The sequence below is a fragment of the Heterocephalus glaber genome, unplaced genomic scaffold (assembly GCF_053883595.1).
Source record: "Heterocephalus glaber isolate CG9 unplaced genomic scaffold, H.glaber_assembly_v1.0 deba00001733, whole genome shotgun sequence".
NCBI lineage: Eukaryota > Metazoa > Chordata > Mammalia > Rodentia > Bathyergidae > Heterocephalus > Heterocephalus glaber.
In genome coordinates, this window is record NW_028258444.1 from 20,466,468 (window position 1) to 20,486,762 (window position 20,295).

The following is a 20,295-nucleotide window of genomic DNA, read 5'->3' on the forward strand; positions in this document are numbered from 1 at the left end:
CTCCGCGCTCTGATTGGCTACATAGGCCGTTCGCTGATTGGCTGCTGTGGGTGCCTCGCGGGCCGGTGGCTATGGAACCGGCGGTGGTTGATGGTTGACCGTTGGCTTCAGGGTAGGGGTCGCGGCTCGAGTGATCCGCTCACACCCAACCAGACGCGCGGGCTGCTGATGCTTGGCCTGGAACCCGCTGGGGAGACCTAATTCCGCTCCGCCATGCCTGCCGGGAGTAACCAGCCAGACGGCGTCCTCAGCTATCAGGTAGGGCCCCGCCTCCCGCCCCTCCCCGGGGCTCAGCCTCCAGATCCTCTGCCCACCCTCCTTCCTGCCCCGGAGCCCGGGTTTCCAGGCCGCTCCCTGAGGGAGAGGGGAGCCGGCCCGGGACGCTAGGGGGCGCTGGGGGCGGCTGGGGAGCCGGCCGGGGCCGGGAGAGGTGACCTTGGGCGGCACCTGGGAGCCGGCCCATCACTGCCACATCCCTCGCGCGGGTCCGCGAGGAGCCGAGACGGCTGGCGGGTGGTGACTTCTGTCCTCCTCGAGTCTTCCCTGGTGGGAGAGGCCCGCTGGCTTCGCCATTGCCCCGCCGGAATGTGGGCGAAAGGGTAGCCAGGGACTTTGCTCCGGTCTTTTGTGTTTTTAATCCCTGGGGGGTGGGGAGGATTGGGTTATTAGTGGCTCAGAGAAAGAGCTACAAAGACTGTGGAGGCTGAGAAGAGCCCTCGTTAGCGTGGCCAGCTTTGTGACTCCTCCACCCCACCGCACAGACATTTGACAAGTTGCATACACATAGATAATAGGGAAGTGTTGGTGGGTCAGGAACAGGTGCTTGTTTAAGGGGCTGAGAAAATCAGTATTAAATAATTGACAGTAGAATTGTTGGGTTGGCCAACGTAAGGAAGCATTGGACAAGGTGTCTGTAGGTTCAAATCCCACATGTATCTCACACAGGCTTTGTGACCTTGTGTAAGTCACTTGCCTCTCCTAACCTCGGCTTCTTCCTTTATTAAAAGAGACATAGTGTTATTTGCTTAGTTTACTTGACAGGGTTGTTTGGAGCATCAGATGAGGTGCTACTTGTGAAAGGCTTTATGAAATGCTATTTATTGTGTGATATGCAGTGAGTGGTAGCTCTTTGAACTCTCGCCTTCCCCTTCCTGTGCAATCACACTGTGTGATTACTGCCCTGGAAAGGAGGTTTTGAAAATGGGAGAGCAGTCAAGATAATGGATGACAGTGAAGAGGCTAGTGGACCATCTCAGGAAGGATGACAGGTCTTGGAAACAAGTGCCACGCTGACATCAGCGTTGTTTCTGGAAGGAGGCAGAGAAAATGTCCTGAGTTTGTAGCAAAATGAGTATCAGACACTGACTCCTTCCCCTTCTTCCTCATAATAATTTGCTACTAAGAAGATCCATAGTTTCTTTTCTGCTTTCTCAGTTGAAAAGGAACAAAGCAGGGCGTGGTGGGGCAGGCATCCCAGCTGAGACAGGAGGATTGCAAGTTCAAATTTTGCCTGGGCTATTTAGCAAGATCTTGTCTCAAAATAAAAAATAAAAGGACTGGAGATGTAGCTTAGTGCAAAGGCTCTGGATTCAATCTCCAATACTGGGAGAAAAAGGAGCAATATCTAAGATTTTGGAAAATCTTTCCATATTTGATCATTTTAAGGCTCACTATATGTAATTTAAGCCCTGTAGTACAGTGATGAGAGCAAAAACAGATAAGTTCTTGCCCTCCTGGAGCTCATGATCTAGTGGTAAGGGAGAAATAACTATTTTTCATCAAGTAGTCACAAATAAATATATGACTTAAAACTGTGATAAATGTTTCAAAGTAAAGTTAGGTGTTATGGGTGTGTAATCTCAGATCAGAGATGATTTTGCCAAGGAAGAAAATTTGGATAAAGATCTAAAGAATGAGTAAATGTCAAGTAAGGGAAAAGGGAGGTTATGGAGGCAAAGAAAACAGCATATACACAAGTCCTGTGGCAGAAGGGGACACATTCTGACAAAAAGCCTGTGGTAGAGCCACAGGGATCCATGAGGAGAATGGTGTAGGATATAGTCAAGGATTGTAACATCCTAGGCCATTGTAGCCCCTGCTGAGGAAGTTGGTACTTACTTGAGGAACAGGGGGCACCACTAGAGGGGTTTAAGCAGGGAGAGGAAGGTGAGGCAGGTGAGAGAGGGGGCTCAAGAGACAGCAAATGATACCAGGATTGGATTTTTCTATTGAAAGATTTCTCTGGCAGCAGTGGAGAGAATAGGCCGGAATGAATGTGAGAACAGGGTCCCTCATAGGTAGAACATGTGCAGATTGTATCATGAAGAGCACAATAACCCTTAAGTTTCTGCCAGTTTTCTGTGAGACCAGCAATTCCTGAGTGCTGCTGGGGTAAGATAGAAAATAATTATCTCCTTCCCATCCAGCCTGTGAAACTTTCATGGGTGGCGGAGTGAGGAAAGGAAATGGAATCGAGTGAGACTAGCAGGATTTCATGAAAGTTACAGTTAGGCAATAGGCAGGGGTATAGGGAGGAAAAGAGAATGAGGGTAGAAGGAGGACACAGTCCAGCCAATTGCCAAGTAAGCCTGCTGTATGCCAGTGAGGCTGTGTGCTGGGGAGATGGACCTTGCAAAACGAGTAAATTGTGTGATGTTCCAGAAATCACTTCTGTGTACCGAAAGTCTATGCTGTTTCTCAGGTGTGGACACAGCTCTAGCCTTGCAACAGCACCCTCTGCTTGTTTTCTTGCCTGGCTACAATCCATGTGGAAACCAGAGGGAGCTTTTAAAAACACATATCAGATCCTGTCATACCCTATCTGGAATCCCGTCAGTCCCTTCCCAGTGCATTTTAGAATAAAACCCAAATTCTTTGTGATGGATTACCAAGCTTTAACATAATCAGGGCCCGCCCATGCTCCTGAGACTGCCTCTTCTCCACTCTCTCACCTTATACCCCTACACTGTCTTGTTTTCTTTTCTTTGTGCTGGAGATTGAATCCAGACAAACTCTACCACTGAGCTACACTCCAGGCTTTTTTCTAAAATTTTGAGACAGGGTCTTTGAGATAGGCTGGCTTTTAACTCATGCTCTTCCTGCCTCAGCCTCCTGAGGAGCTGGGCTTATAGGCTTACACCACAAACTCTGGCTTCCATTGTTTCTTCAGTATGGCAAGCTCTTTCATAGCTCAGGAGCTTTGAGTTTGTCATTCTCTGCCAGGGACACTTTCTACCCAGGCTTTGTCATGACTCAATTCACCTCTTCAAAGTGGCTTTGCTTGATCTTCACTCCCAGTGACTCTCCTTTATGTGAAATTATTTTCTCAGCACTCTCTCTCTACCCTCCCCTCCCCTCCCCTCCCCTTCCCTTCCCTCCCCTTCCCTCCCTCCCTTCTTTGTTTCCTTCCTTCCTTTTCTTTTTTCCTTCCTGTATGGGGACTAAACCCAGGGAGCACTAAGCTATATCCCTAGTCCTTTTTATTTTTCTATTTTGACACAGGGACTTGCTAGGTTGCCCAGGCTGGATATGAACTTGTAATCTCTTGCCTCTTGTTATTTTCTTGATTTCACATGTACTTATCTGAAGTGTGTGTGTGTGTGTGTGTGTGTGTGTGTGTGTGTGTGTGTGTGTTTTAAGACAGGGTCTCACTGTGTAGTCCAGGCTGGCCTTGAACCCACTATGTAGCCCAGGCTGGCCTTGAACTCATGGAGATCCTCCTGCCTCAGCCTCCCAAGTGCTGGAATTACAGGCATGCACCACATGTCCAGCTTGAAGTATTCTTATTTTGATTTCTTGTTTACTATCTTATTAAATAGAAGCATATGAGGGCAGGGACCAGGCAGAAAATCTAGCAGGTGCCTGATATAAAATTGGTTCTCAGTTGCATGAATAAATGAACAATTTTCCCCTATACAGAGGAGCCCATGGGCTCTTCAGGATTAACACAGAGCCACAAATGGCCATTATTTGATTATATGAGAGGTTTCTCTTCTTTGCTGCTGTGCTTTTGTTCAGGTATTTTTTGCTCAGGTGTTCAAGCTGAAAAATCTTTCCTTTCTTTGCACCTAGGAAATTCTGGTTTGACCTTCAAGGTCTGGCTTCATATTGCTCTGTCTAAATTTGCTGCTCAGTCTTCTCTGCTCGCAGATGTAGTAAGTGCTATCACTTTTTCCACCCTTTACTTGTGGAATATACATGCATCTCCCTTTGTTGTTACTGTTGAAGTAACTTTTATTGATTGCTTGCTATGTGCCAGGCACTGTGCTAGGTGTTTTCCATGCACTATTCCATTAATTTCTTTACCACCCCACTTCCTCCTCCTTGTTCATGTTCTTGTCTTTTGTGGTGCTGGGAATTGAACCTAGGACCTTTCATATGCTAGGCAAGTGCTTTACCACTGAGCTACAACCCCAGCCCTGGGATCCCATTGAACTCCATAATTCTCAGAATTATGTACCTTTATTATTCCCATTTTGCAAATGGGGAAACTGAGGTATAGAGAGGTCAGATAACTTCTAATAAGTGACAAAACTGCCTGTAGCTCTGCCAAATCCAGGCCTGTCTCTCTTTAAAGAATGTGCCCTCAATCACTGTAGTACTGCAGCTTGTGTCTTTGGCATCTAGATTAGTACCTGGCTGTGAGTAAGCCCTTATGAAATGTTTGGGAAGAGCCTGCTTTGCAAGCAGAAGGACCCAAGTTCGATCCCCGGTACCAAAAAAAAAAATGTTTGGGAAGATATGTGTGGCAAGGTGTACAAAGGCTATATGAGAGTTGGAGAGACTAGAATGACAGAAGCCAGCCAGGAGCCTGTTGATGTAATTGAGAATGAGTTAATGAAGGCCTGCAGTATTCATTTTGATGAGATGTCTGGAGGAGTTATTGAAATTTTAAGGATTGATGAGCTCTTAAAGGGAGTAGTAATAGAGGAAGAAGATGAGACAGCTTAAGGGAAAGCCCCTGCTGTGGACTGGAACTGAGGATATCTTGTAGTTTCATAGTTCTCCAGATTAGCACTTTCAGAACTAACCAGAAGGAAGTGCTTGAAGAGAAAGCTGGAGAGGTTACAGTCCTCAGCATTTGTGCCAAGTGATTGAGGTGAAGTTCACTGAGAAGGGAAAAGGTGGAGGGTAGGCAAGTGAGTTTGGGCAGTGTGAATCAGGTCTCCTCAGAATGGAACATTTTACAAAAATCTTCAGAATACCAAACCATGGCAAATGGATGATAATTGAGAAACATGGTCAGTGGGGGTCAATGGGAAGAGGTTCACACTGTACACCTTCAGGTGAACCTTAAGACAAGACTTCCTGAAGGAGCCCTGAATTCCAGTGCCCAGGGATTTTTGCATATATTGTAGCTCAGTAAGTATTTGCTGAGCAAATGAACGAATAGCTCTGTAGAGAACAGGTCAACTTTTCTGAGGGTCATGGTCAGTATGGTAAACAGTGAATATTTGTTCAATATTATTGAATAAAAGCATTGACCCTTAATTGCAGTTTCTGTCCAAGCACATTGCCATATACCTCTCCACTCTTCCAATACACACTAGGCAGTGTGTGAGAACTGGGAGCTGTGGGTATTCTCTACCCGGCTTTCCCAGCTCTGCTGAGGACCTTCAGGAAGAAAGATGTGGGCTGCCTTGCCGAGCAAAAACTTGACCAGAGAATTGGGGGACAATTCAGGCTGCAATTTATTTCCTTCAAAATCTATAGATAATTGTCTTACCTCATGATTTGCCTTGGCAGAGAAGGCAGGGCTCACAGTAGTAATCAGAACAAAGAAAATCAATTGTGTTTATTTCAAATCTGCTGCTAGGTTACAGCAACAAATCTGGCTGTTGCTTATAAGGTAGTAACAAGTTTACTCTGGTTTTGGTATTTAGGAAGTCATAATATATGTATAGTATTAGTTTCCTATTGCTGCCATAAAAATTCACCACAAATTTAGTGGTTTAAACAACATAAATTTATCATCTTACAAGTCCATAGTTCAAAAGTTTCACACAGGTCTCATTGCACCAAAGTCAATGTGTTGGTAGGGCTGTTTCTTTCTGGAGGATCCAGAAGAGAATTTTTTGTCTTGTCCATCTTCTAGGGACTACATTCCTTGGCCCATAATTCCCTTCTTTCATCCCTTCTCTACCTTCAGAGCCAGAAACTGTATCTCTCAAACCCTGATCTGTCATCACATCTCCCTCTCTGATTCTATTCTTTTGCCTCCCTCTTCCGTTTTAAAGATTCTTGTGATTACATTGTATTTACTTAATTTGTGATAATCTTATTGTAAGGTCAGCTGATTAGTCCTTACTTCTATCTGCAATCTTAATTCCCCTTTGCCATATAAGATAACATTTAGAAATTCTGGTGAGTAGGATGTGCATCTCATGAGGGCTCATTATTCTCCCTATCACCATATATTAACCTAGTAATCTGTAGTGAATAGGAGTGAGGTTCAAGAGACAAATCACTGAGAAAACAGAGCCATTTTGGAATTTTAGTTCCCTATCAGGTTCCTGAAGAGTCAAGATAGGCAGTTCACGGGTATTCAGGAGCTCATGGCCACTGAGGAGTCTGAAACAGTAGCACAAGTGGGACCTGCTTTTTCTGTTACTAGATACTTGTATTTAGTGGGGAAGTAATTGTGGGCATTGGAGAGTTGGAAATTTGGGTCAGATTCAGAGGCGAGGCCTTCAAGGGGCCAGAATTCAGATGCTCTGCTAGATGAAGAGGAAGATGGAAATTAATTAGGGGATGGAGAATAGTTAGAATCTGGTCAGTAGGAGGACAGTTTGGCATATGGGACTCTGGGACACTAAGGATTTTTAGGGTAATAATGTAGGTCTTGAGCTGTTTTTTACTGTGGGCATTATTTCATGATTAGGTGATCTGAACTTCAATATATGACTGGGTACTTTGCTTTTGGCGATCTTAGTGCATCCTGTTAATAAGAGACAGACAGATGAGTCTTCCTATCTCACTTAGCTCTTGTGAGATTTTACTTAGCCTTGATTTAGGACTGTTTTGGGGATTTTGTTTGTTTGTTTGTTTTTGAGACAAGGTCTTGCTTTGTAGTGGAGGCTGGCCTTGAACACATTGGGTAGCCCAGGCTGGCCTCAAACTCACTGCAATCCTCCTGCTTCAGTCTCCCAAGTGCTGGGATTATAGGTGAATGCCACCACATCAGCTTTTGTTTTGGGGATTAAGTGAGGTAATATATGTAGAGAAAAATGCTAGAGGTTTAGTAAGTGCTCAATAAACATTTCTCCTGATTCCAGTTATATCAAATTGGTTTTCAGATTAGAAACCCTGGAAATAGGGCTGGGGATATAGCTTAGTGCAGAGTGTTTGCCTGAAATCCCTGGAAGCCATCTTTATATTTGTTGATTTTAAAATTGTTAAATGTATCAGAACTCAATAAATGCCCCCCCATTTTGGTCTGGGTGGGGATGAAGGTTGGAGGGGTGCGAGGAGTGCATTATGTATAATCTCTATAAACATTGGGTCTTCGGGGGGGAAATGAAAGGGATCTTTGAGGTGAAGAGTCTGAGACCCACTACAGGAATGAGGTAGGGTTCAGTTGGGCAGGTCCACTATCACAGGTCCAGAGTAGAGCAGCAGGGACAGTGTGTCAAAGAGAAGGCTCTAGGTGGGCTCTGCCTCCCACAGTTCCCCTCCCTGAAGCCTCTGTGGCTGCTTTCAAGATGAGGGACCATTATGTAAGACTCAAGCCTTTTTTTTTTTTTTTTGGTACCGGGAATTAAACTCTGGTCCTTGCACTTGCGCAGCAGGCGGCGAAAGCACTGAGCTAAATCCCCGGCCCCAAGACTCAGCCTTTTAATTTGCCTGTTACTATAAGACGCTGTTCTGCTGCTCAGCTATAATTCATTTATCTTTAAAGGTTTATAGCAATGCTTTCTCTCTCAAGACTTGTCTTTTTAAAAATTAATTTTATTGGTACATTTTAGATATGCATAATGATAACATTCATCATAGGAAATTTGTACCTGTACATGATAAATCTTGATTCTTTTATTTCCCTTTCCCTCTTCTCCTTTCAATCCCTCTTCCCTTCCTTATTTACAAAAGCTTTGTTTCCATTATTCCTTCTATTCTCTTTTTTTCCTTTTTATTTCCTTCCTTTTCCCTGCCCCTCTCCCTAGTTCCCCTTCCCATTTGAACATTTTCTTCCTGTTGAACATATCTGTTATACATTTTGGTCCTTATTTACACTTTCAGGTTCTCACATCAGAGAAACAATGCAATATTTGAATATGTGTATCTGATTTATTTCACTTAAGAGTGTGGTCTCAAGGTTCATCTATTTACCTGGGAATGTCTCAAGTTTATCCTTCCTTGTGGCAGAGTAATACTCCATTGTATGAAAAAACCACATTTTCTTTATCCATTCATCAACTGATGGGCAGTTGGGCTGTTTCCAAGCTTTAGCTATTACAAACTGTGCTACTATAAACATGGGTATGCATATGTCACTGTGGTATGATTCTTTTAATTCTTTCTGGAAGATACCAAGAAGGGGAATAGCTGGGTCAAATGGAACCTCTAGTTTTAGTTTTTTGAGGAATCCCCACACTGATTTCCACGAGGTTGCACCAGTCTACACTCCCACCAACAGTGAAGAAGGGTTCCTTTTTTTCTCACACCCCCTCCAGCATTTGTTATTGGTTGATTTCTGTTTTTTTTTTTTTTTTTGATTTCTTGATAGTAGCCATTCTTTCTGGAGTGAGATGGAATCTTTGCGTTGTTTTAATTTGCATCTCTCAAATGACCAGTGATGTTGAACATTTTTTCATATATTTATTTGCTGTGTCTACTTCTTCATCTGAAAAATTTCAGATGCCTATATTTGGATTGGGCTTTTAAATTTTGGTGGGGGGGGGTTCTTGTTTTTTTGAGTTCTTTATGTATTCTTGATAGTTGTCCTTTGAGGAACAGCTGGGAAAAATTTTTCTCTTCACTCTGTTGGTGGTTTCTTTTGTTGTGTAAAAGCTTTTTAATAAAATGAGATCCCAGTTGTTGATTCTTTGTGATAGTTCCTGTGCAATTGGGGTTTTGTTCATAAAGTCTTTGCCTACACCATTGTCTTCAAGAGTTCCACTTATTCTATCTACCAGCAGATTTAGTGTTTCTGTTTTAATATTTAGATCTTTGATCCATTTTGATTTGAGTTTAGTGGGTGGTGAAAGATATGGGTCTAGTTTTAATCTTTGGCAATTGGAAACTCAGTTTTTCCAGCACCATTTATTGAAGAGGCTCTTTCTTCCAGTGAAGGTGTTTGGTTTCTTTGTCAAAGATAAAGTGGTTGAGTATGTCTGGAGTTGTTTCTGCATCTTCTAATCTGTTCCATTGATCCTCGAGTCTGGTTTTTTTTTTTTTTTTTTTTTTTTTTTTTGTGCCAGTACCATGCTATTTTTATTACAGTAGCTTTGTAGTAAAATTTCAGGTAAGGGATTGTGATGACCCCTGCCTTGCTTTTGTTGGCCAGGATTGCTTTTGCTATTCTAGGTCTCTTCTGATTCCAAATGAATTTTCAGATTGCATTTAGATTGAGGTCTGAGATGATGAATAATGTTGTATTAGCCACCCATGGTGGGATGGGAGCTGCAGGGAGAGAATGGGAGTCCAGACAGACAGCAGCACTCAGTGAAGAAGGTGGCTCCAGAGCTGAAAAATGCTGTATAATCTATAAGACAAAACAGTGTGGGGCAGAGTGGGTGAGATACAGGAGTGAATTTGAAATAAAGTACAAAGGGACACTTCATAATAAAAGGGAATTAATTTTCTGCAGGCAGATGGCGAAGCACTAAATATGTATTGAATGGATAAATACATAAATTTGAAATATGAGCTAAGAAATGATGGTTCTATGGATAAGAATAAATGAATAAGGACTGAGTACTATTTTTGGAAGAAAGGTTAGTTTGATTTTAGACACATGGATCTTGAGGTGCAGGATCTCAGTGGCTCACCAAGTGCTGAGCCACACAGTTTGAGGCTACAGTTGAAATCTGTAAGATCCAAGAGAGGGAAACAAAGGATCAAGAGCTCTTCCTTGGGAATTAAAGTTAGAAGAAGATGAGCCTTAGGATGACACAGAAGAGACCTGATCAGAAGAGCAGGATAGAGTTTCAAGGACAGTGTAATAAACACTCAAATGCTGGACAGAGATCAGGAATACCAGTTTATATTAAATGAGACAACATGCTTGACAGCATTTGCAAAATGCCAAATCATTATAAAGATGTATAGGTGGGAAAAGACATGGGAGCTGCAGTCACAAGACCTGATCTCAGTCTTAGCTCTATCTTTTACTGCATTTGTGACCTTGGGCTATAGTAATTTAATATTCTCTACATCTCAGACTGCTCATTTATAAAATGAGAAAGAAAGTGGCTGCTATGTTTGCATCTCAAGGTTGTTGTGAAGTTCAAATTTAAAAATATATGTAAATCATTGTATTCTCTTTCTTTCCCCCCAGGTATCTCAAAAGGGTCTGGCATATATAAGGTACACCAGTATTTAAATGAATGTGTGTATCACCACACCTACTTACTTAACTTGTGTTTAAACAGAGACCAGATGAAGAAGCTGTGGTGGATCAGGGTGGGACCAGTACAATTCTCAACATTCACTATGAGAAAGAAGAGTTGGAAGGTAAGAGCTGCAGTTTTTTTGTTTTTTGTTTTTTGTTTTTTTTTTTGTGATGGGGAAGTTGCCAAGAGGGAGCCTAGTATGAGAAGAACAGATCTGGCTTTACCATCAGGACACCTGGGTTTGAGTCCTAACTCTTTCTTACTAGACATAAGACTTTGGGGGAAAAATCACATAATAACTTTTTTTAGCCTCGATTTCCTTGTCTATTAGATAAAAGCAGAGACAGCAGTCCACCTGACAGGGATATCATTAGGGTCTAATCAAGAACTTATGATATAGTGCTTTAAGAACTGTATAGTTCAGTAGAAGTATTAACAGCCTATTCCTTGAGAATGTGAAGTACATTGATTCTCTTGTTTTGTTTTGTTTTTGGTTCCGGGGATCAAACGGGTCCTTGTGCTTGCGAGGTAGGCGGTGGAACCACTGAGCTAGATCCCCAGCCCCTGAAGTACATTGATTCTTGCTTGATACTACTTGAAAATATAAGGATATGCAAAATTTAAAAAGAAAATAAAATACAAATAGTTTTTAAAACTCAGTTTGGCTATAGAACTCTCTTCCTTTTTAAATCCCATTTCCAATATTTATTCTTCATTTTCTAACTATACCCATTTCTTCCTAGTGTTTTCATCTAAATAAGAAAAGGCAAAACAGGAACACACCTGTGACATACTCTCTAATAGTTAACAACACAAAATTTTATAAAAATCAAACTGAACTGGGAGGAAGGAAGAGGCATTTTGTTGCCTGACTATTTGGTTTACCACATTAAGACTCTTCTTCCTTTCTCTGGTCCCCAAACCCCACTCCCCACATGACCAGTGCGTGGTGTTCTTTTGTTTTCCTTTTTTCCCATGGGGCCTCATTGGAGCTTTAGCAGGTGGCCTCACACCTAGCAATGGTTTTTGATTAATGGCGGCATTAATTTAGAGGGAGGCTTGTGTCCAGTACAGCTTTTTTTTTTTTTTTTGAGCCACATTTGTCTCAAAAGCCTTTGTGAAATATCTGCAGCATCGCCTGCACAATTGAAGGCTGTGATACAGCAACTTTCTGATGCCTGGGACAGCATGTGAAATGTTCTCTCCGTACTGCTTGTTCCCATGACGGATTTTTCATCAAAGTTGTGCAACCCCCAGAGAAAACTTGTCCTTTGGATTGGGAGAGAACGGAAGCTGTAGAGGCTGACTCAGCCTCTGTGTCTGTTACTGTGAGAACTTATGTGGGTGGCTCTGTGGAGGTCAGTGGGGTTTGGGTATATCAAGGTCAAGTTTTACAAGTTATTTTGACCAGATGCATAAAGAGGAAATGAAGGTTTCAGCAAATGGGAGAAAGTGGGAAAAGAAGAGTGTAGTGTGGGAGGCTACTATTTAGAATGCCCCTGTGTGTTTGGTATTAGATGAGGCATCAGTTATACAAGTTGATTTTTTTGTCTCTCTGGTCCCTGGCCAGGTACCTGGTAGGTATCATTATCCCAATTTTACATGGAGGAAACTGCTCAGCATCATCTAGCCTCGAAGCAGGGGAAACGGTATAGAGTCCTGCTCTTTTCATTCTACCACGTTTGCAAAGAGAGAATAATATCCAGCATTAACCATCTAACCTCAGTATCTTGCCTTACTATGTAGACATTTTTATGTGTTGTTCCTCCCTCTTATTCTGTTCTAATAATCCTCTTATCTCTCTACCCTCTCATTATACCTTGGGGGCAGGGGCACGTAACCGTCTGTTTTGATGGCTTCAGCAGTTACTCATTGGACCTTTGTCCTCAGTGAGGGCATAACCATTTATGAACACACTTTTGTCTACTTAGAAATAGAATAATAAACCTGGGCAAGCTCTCTTGGATCCCAAGGACTAGGTTCCATTCACAGAGGTTAGCTGCAAATTGGCAGCAGGAGCAGTATCTCCTGATGACATCATCTATTCCTTATGCATGCTCTACTTTGCTGTAAAAGAAAGCTGCGTATGAAGATGGCATTACTGGAGGATGGTATGTTGGGAAATGGTCCTTTATGTACAGCCCTTTCTAAAAACTAGAATCTTTTCTGTTAGCACTTTTTTCAGAATTTTTTTTCTTTTGTGGTACTAAGGATCAAACTCGGGGTCTCACACATGCTGGTCAAGCACTGTACCTCTGAGCTATATCCCCAGCCCATCTATGTTACCTTCTTTTTAAAGATGTACTAGATGCAAATGGAGAAAACATTGTGCCCACTCCCCAGACCTGATGTGGTTCAAAGAGCAGCCCTAGAGAAGAGGAGAGGGAATTAGGATTGATGGGGAGTTGGCAATGCCCTGGGTCCCTCCACCCCTGACTCACTTTGACATGCAACCTTAGGGCTCAAGTAGGCAGTGCTTAGGATAGTGGTGTTTCTTGAAGGCATAGAATAAAATCAGTCCCACTTTAATAGAAGATAGAGTAAATTGTATTTTGATTTCTGTGGCTGTAGAGAAATCACCAGGTCTTCCTCCCCCTTTACTCCATACCCACTATGCACCTGATAAACCATTCCCTTGCCTCATTTTCACCACAATTTCTGAGATAGAATGTCTGGATATAGTTAAAAACTATAAATGTGGGTCTTTTTGCATAAGCTAATTTTATCACTTAGAAAATATACACTAAACCATGGTATTGATATCTAGCTACCTGTCTGTCTACCTATCTATCTAAAGAATAAAAGCAAACATTAAAACAGCTTTCCAAAGATAGACTCAAGAAGAGTAATTGTCTATGACATGTTTCCACGGACTCTTCCAGTCCCAGAGGAAAACAGCAGTTGCTTTAGTTAGAGGAACGACCTTTTCCATTTTTTCCTGGCAGATCATTATTCCAGATTAACTAGATTTATGAATACTGGAGTAAGTTTAATGCCTACTAATATGTTTTTAACAGAGCTATTTATTTATAACTTTAAAAAAGGCTGGCATCTGTTCCACATGTTAGCTTTCCCCTTGTGGTTATTGACTTTGAGTCCACTGTAAGCCCAGAGGTGCATCCTTTTGTATGTGCTAATGGGCTCCATATGAGTGCTTGGCAAACAGTGTGGATGTGCAGCACTGTACATTGGTATGCCCAGTCTCTATTACGGTGAGGGTCACACTTGTGGTTTCTGTCCTCCACGAGATTCAGTGCCAGTTCACTAACGATTGCTCTCTGTATGTGTATCTGTACTGTGCTTATTTAAAAAACAGACACTAGGATTACTTCTTTTTCAGGACTTTTACTAATTTGCACATAGCCCCAGTAGATGAGGTGAGACACTGACAGACAAAAAGAACGAAGAATTAGACATGAAGAAATGGTGTTTGAGTGAGTTGGCAGATAGACGAAGGAGACAAAGACTGTGTGTGGAGGAGTGTCATTGGATGACCAGCAGAGTGGCCACCACAGGGTTACTTTGATGAAGCCACTGGACTCCCAGAATCTAGTTAGATCCACTGGACTTTATGGTTGCTGTGTTCATTTCCTAGGGTCTTTGTGTTTGTTATCCTTTCTGCTAAATTCACTCAGAAAATCCAGATTCCTGCTTCGGCGTCCCCAGCCTAGAAACTGATTTCTAGTTTTCTGACACTTGGTCCTTCTTAGCACTGATCTTTGCTGAGCTTGTTTTCATTTCTGCCTGTCTCTTTGGTGTTTTCAAAAGGCAGACAGCCCTTCCTTCTCTAAGATTTAAGCTTTGTATTCCTACAGAAACATCAAAGGCATCTGAAGTACATCTTCACCATTATGCCTCACACCTGCCTAGTGGGAATTTAGATATCCAGTAGAACTATACATTTTTCACTCAACAGACATTTACGGAGCCCCTTCTGTGGTCCCTCTCTGTAGCAATAAGTAAGAATGGTGAGAATAATTAAACCTCTGTGCCGAAAAATGTTTCCAAAATATGACCTAGACTGAAACTTTCCTATGACTTAAACATTAGAACTTGGGCTTCAGAGTTGGGAATTCATTTGGTCTAACCTCCTTGTTTACTTTAATAGTGACAGTGAGTAAATTAAGCAGTAAGATGAGATCTAATAACATGTGTTTGAATACTGACTCCTTAATATCTCTTTAGAATGTAGTTAAAATTAGATAATTCTAGCAGGGTGAGCCTAGTGGAAGTATTTTTAGTGTGCTCAAAGTAGAGGCCTGGCCTGGCCTCTAGGGGTGGCAGGCAGGGGGTAGTTCGGGAAAGAGGAAACTTGAAAGTAATCCCTCAGTGAGGCTGTGACCAGCTCTACCTAGATGTACGAGATTTTACCATGTTAGATCACCATTTTAGGGGCTATTTGAAGTGATTCTCTAGGATCTAGTTGTGTTTTTCATGATCCATGGATTCTCCTTGATCTACTCTTGCTTTCTGTCATCTTCTGTATCATTCCCTTCCCTTTTCCACGTTGTCCCTGTCCCTTTGCCTTGCGTTCATGCTCATCCCAGCTTACAGCCCGTGCCCTTGATCTTTCCTCTCCCTAGAATGCTCTTCTCCTAGGTCTTCTCAGGACCTCTCCTCAGATGTCCCCTATAATCAGCTCAGCTAAAGGCTTCCTTTTCTATCCTCCCCCCATCAAAGATACTGTATCATTTGATCTTTGATTCATAGTATCAATATTTAAAATCATATTTATATTTGTAGTACTTAGGATTGATCCTAAGGCCCTGGTCATGTTAGGCAAGCATATTCGTGCTGAACTGCATCCCCAGCCCCTCTCCTTTGTGTGTTACTGGGGATTGAATCCAGGGTCTTTGCACTGAGCTATATCCTCAACCCTTTTTAAAATTAAAAAAAAATTTTTTTTTTGGTACCAGGGATCAAACTCGGGACCTTGGTTTGAGGCAGGCGGCGGAACCACTGAGCTGAATCCCCAGCCCTAAAATTTTAAATATTGAGATAGTGTCTTGCCAAATTGCTAAGTTGCTCAGTCTGGGCTTGAACTTGCTGTCCTCCTGCCTCAGCCTTCCAGAGTGGTGGGATTATAGGTGTGTGCCACCATTCCCAGCACCTAACCCCTTTAAAAATGGTTTTATTTTGGACAGTCTCACTGAGTTGTACAGTCTGGGCTTGAACTTGCATTCTTCCTTACTCAGCCTCTCCAGCAGCTGGCATTACAGGTGTGTGCTACTATGTGTGGAGAAAAAGTATCTTCTCATTTTCATGATGCTTGTCTTTCCCCACCAGAATATATATCCCGAAGACTTTGTGTTGTTCAGTACTGTATCCCAAGCCTTTGGGACACAATTAGGTGATTCCATTCTACTGTTAATGCCATCTGAGTAGACCTGAGTAGTGTTTCATAGGATGGTATTCACTTAAGTCTGTGTGTGTTTGTGTGTGTGTGTGTGTGTGTGTGTGTGTGTGTGTGTGTGTTTCTGGGCATTGAACCTAGGGAGTGCTGGGCTGTATCCCCAACCATTTTCATTTTATTTTGAGACAGGGTCTTATTAAGTTTTTCAGTCTGGCCTTGAACTTGTAATCTTCCTGCCTTGGACTCTCGAGTAGCTGGGATTCTAAGTGTGCACAACCATGGCAGGCTAATTTAGTAATTTCATCCTTTATGTACTTTATATTGATAATGTTAGTCTGGATTTTCACATCTTAGCAAATGATCTCCTTTGGCTCTGTATTTCTCTTTCTGTGAAGTTACAAGATGACTACATTACATTCAGAGATCTGTCTGTTTAAAATGTTCTGAGATGTTCATGAGGCAACGTAAGACTATACTGAGACAAGAGGAGGGTAAGAGGTGATTCTATCAAATATTAAATACTCTGTCCTTCTGCCTCTACATTTTAACAAGTCTCTGATCTCTTCTAGTAGTTTCTGTTTTACTTTTTGTTATCATTTTGAAGTTTGGCAAAGGGAGGAGGACAAAATTTTAAAAAGGAGGAAATTGACAAAGGAGTATTAGAGCAGCAGTCAAGGCATTCTATCCCCACATGGAAGTGGGGAGCATTATCAAGGGAGTTGAATGCAGTCTTAGGAAACTTAATGGTTGAGGAGAGAAGATGAAGAGTTGGTAGCTCTTCTCATAAAGTCCCCTTCTCTGGGAAGTAAGCTCTCTGTTCCCAGATTGGTTAGGATCTTCTCAGTCCCCCTCACTCCCTGCTGAGTGAGTACTTCTTCTACCTTAAACATATTCACTTTGGTAACATGTTCCTTTCTGTAACATGTTCCTTTTGCAGCCTCTTTCAGATCAGAGGCCCATTAGATCAGATTGTGTATTCCTGAGGAGGTCCTAAGGGGTTATATTCCTGAGGAGGCACTTAGGAAATATTCCATTTGTTGAACATTTATGGAGCAATGGTGTAAGACAATGTGTAGGGATTCTGAGAGGAAAGTCTGACCTAGGACCTTGAGCTTGCAGATGAGTAGTGAGGGACATGATAGATAGCTGTTGAACTTAATGGTGAGGCAGAAAACTTAATTCAAGGCAGAAAATACGGTGGTACCTCAGTTTACAAACTTAATTTTCTACTATTCTGGTCGCAAACCAAATTGGATGAGAACCAAATCAAATTCCTTAGTTAGGTTGAATGTTGACCTTGTGGGGAAATTTGACTTGATTCTCATTCAATTTGGTTTGTAACCCAAGTCATGGAAAGAATTAAGTTCATGAATTGAAGTACTACTATAAGTGCATTCGAGAAGTGCTAGCCAAGGGCTCTAGGTATTTAGAGGAAGAAGGCAACACATCTGACCAGGAAAATCAGAAACTTTACCAAGAAGGAAGGTGCATTTGCTATGAGCCTTGACTGAGTGCACCAAGTCAGCATCCAGAAGGCATTGGCACATTTGTGGAATAGCACTTTGGTCTTGATAGAAAAAAAGAGCATGAAGTAATGGTGGATATAGCAGCTGAAGCGCTGAGAAGGAGATGGAGTCAAAACCAGACCATTCTGTTGCTGTGGTAGGTACAGAAGGTGTATTTGTCTAAATTTTTCTCTAGAATGTTTGTTCTGTGTGAGCATTAGGATTTCCCTTTCATCTCTCTCGGGGTAATTACTCAGTGCTTTTAGAAGGCATCCTTTTATTTGCACACTGAATGTATAACTTGTCTGAAAGAAACAAGATCAGAAAGAAAGCTGAAGACTGAGAATGAAGAGTCCTGAATTTGTAGAGGTGAGCTGTGTGTGATCAGAGTTGTGACCAGGAGGATTACTTTGTGAGATTAAATTAGTGAGGGAGGCAGGAAGGAGGCCCTGCCTTGTCAAAGCGGGAGGAGAGAAAAGGCTTGACATGCCTAATCTACTGGGATGCACAACAAGGGAGCACAGGGATAGAGCGGCACATCTAAGACAACTGAAGTTTCAAGTCCTGGAAAGTTAAGACAATGGTAATACCACAAGCAGGAACATGGAAGAAATAAGTATGAACCCAATTTTAGGTGGATAGTTTGCTTTGGGATATGTTGATCACTGTATGTAAAGATTTGGGGGTCATTTGTAGAAGTGAGCTTTGAAATCTGGAGAATGAATAGCATTACAAAGAGAGACAAAAAGGGGGCCGGGGATTTAGCTCAGTGGTTTCGCCGCTTGCTGCGCAAGCGCAGGGACCGGAATTCGATCCCTGGTACCAAAAAAAAAAAGAGAGAGAGAGACGAAAAGGGCCAGGGATGGAAACCTGACATGCTTTCTTTAGTGGGTTGTGGAGGTATTGAGAAGAACTGTCAGAGGAAGGTGAGTAACCTAGGTACAAGAGCTGAGGGAGCCTAGGGCATCAAGGAACAGAAGTGGTCAAGGGATTTGGATATTGCCTGCTGTGGTACACGGTGAGCTCTCTAGAAAGTTTTTTGAACTGATAGAACAGATGTAAGATGACAGAGATTTGGTGATGAAGTGGCATCTGTGTCCCTAATGTGTGTAGCCTCCGTAAAGAGTGGGCTCAGAAGATAACACCCAGAAGCCATGGAGCAAGGAATTGGTGAGGAAAAGGAGTTAGTTCAGTGACTATTCTTGAAAATGGATTGATGGAGGAGAAAGGATAGGTGGAAGCTTAGGAGAGAAGTTTTGGGAAGGTTTCCTTTAAAAATCAGTCAGGAGAGCAAGGGGTGGTGGTGCACACCTGTAAGGAAGGCTGAGGCAGGGGGATCCTTAGTTCAAGGCCAGCTTGGGCAACTTAGTGAGATCCTAATTCAAAATTTAAAAATCAAAAGGGCTGGGGAGGGATGTAGCTCAGTGGTGGAGTGCCTGCCTAGCCCAGGTTCAATCTCTAGTACAGTGGAAGAAAAAAGGTCAGGAGAAAGCTATGGAAGGAGTGGATGGTGAGGACAGACTATGGAGAACTGAGGCAGGAGTGCTCTGGAAGGGTGGGAGGTAATGGAGTCAAGAGCCATGCCCGTTAGTTTGGCAAAGAGAAGCGCCACGTTGAGGTAAGGGTGTTCACAGGAGAGGACCGCGCTCAAATGTAAAGCAAGGTCACCTGCTCAGATGGAGGGAATGTGGATAGAGATGTGGATTTGAAGACCATGGCTAAAGATTGGAACAGCTTTTGTGGCAGAAGATTTGGGTGTGGGCCTGAGTTTGGGAGTGCAGCAAGGAAGTAATCAGGCGGAACAGGGGAAACCAAGGCTCTGTGTGTCAGGTGTGAGAGTGGCTCTGAAGCTACGATTCTGGGCTCCAGACTTGGCAAGAAGGCAGGAGAAGTCGAAAAGCAGATTTACAGAAGGAATAAGGAAGTAGGAGGGAGGAGCCAGAGAGGATGCTATTGGATCATTTATTTTCACATCTTCCCTGCTCTTTGTACAATAGATAATATTTCTCTTTAAACCCAGCCTCATGCTCCTTTTGATTTGTAACTGGTCTTTTACTACTGTTCTAGATGGTGTACCCTACAGTGCTAGGAAGGAGGAAAAAAAGGGAGCTGATTGTAGAATGTATTGGCTGGTCTATTCTAAGGCCAGTGGTGGTGAACCTGTAGCACACCTGGTGTTGAGGGCACGCAGAGCCCTCTGTGTCGGCACGCAAGCCCAGTCGGCCCCGCACTGCCCCAGCAGCTGAGCATGCAGGTTTAATTGCGGTGTTGGCACTTTGTGATAAACAAGTGAGTTTTGGGTTGCAGTGTGGGTATTCAGTCTTTAAAAGTTTTGCCATCACTGTTCTAGCCATTGTGTTAAGCGTTTTACATGCAATGTCTTACTTTCTGCTGATGACAACTCCCTGAGTTTAAATAATAAGCTTTTAGCATTCCTTTAATTTTTATTTTTTGTTATTAAAATTTATTTTTAGTTTTTAGTTTTTTTGAGACAGAGTCTCACTATGTGGTTTAGGCTGGCCTTGAACTCAACTATGTAGGCCAGGCTGGCCTCGAACTTGCAGCGAACTTCCTGCCTCAGCCTTACAAGTGTTGAGAATATAGGCATGTGCTACCACGCCTGGCTTATTTTTAATTTTTCCCTTTTTTTATTCACATATGTTTGCCTATATAGTAAATACATTCATAGGGAGAATTGGTATATATACATATCACATCTTGATCCTTTTTACTCCCCTCCTCCCTCTTTTTTTTTGTACCTGGGATGGAACTCAGGACCTTGTACTTTCGAGGCAGGTGGTGGCACCACTGAGCTAAATCCCCAGCTTACTTCCCCTTTTAAAAGAGTCGCAGAGAGATAACTTGTTCAGAGTCTCATGCTAGCCAA

The 20,295-nt window shown here is 42.6% G+C and overlaps 1 protein-coding gene across 5 annotated transcripts in view; it reads left to right on the top strand.

Annotated features, from left to right (window-relative positions):
* The first annotated feature begins 44 nt into the window (after window positions 1–44).
* Slc4a8 (solute carrier family 4 member 8) overlaps window positions 45–20,295 on the top strand; it is a 106,073-nt gene continuing 85,822 nt past the window's right edge. For 4 of the 5 annotated variants that reach the window (XR_002388888.2, XR_015446966.1, XR_015446967.1 and 1 more), the window contains exons 1-2: window positions 4,136–4,154; window positions 10,590–10,671. Coding sequence is in view for 1 of the 5 variants with exons in the window: in XM_021243063.2 (XP_021098722.1) it covers window positions 214–258; window positions 10,590–10,671 (127 nt within the window). In the remaining 4 variants the exon portion in view is untranslated. Of the gene's footprint in view, window positions 259–4,135; window positions 4,155–10,589; window positions 10,672–20,295 lie in introns of those variants that run through there. The other variant, XM_021243063.2, reaches the window with a different exon arrangement.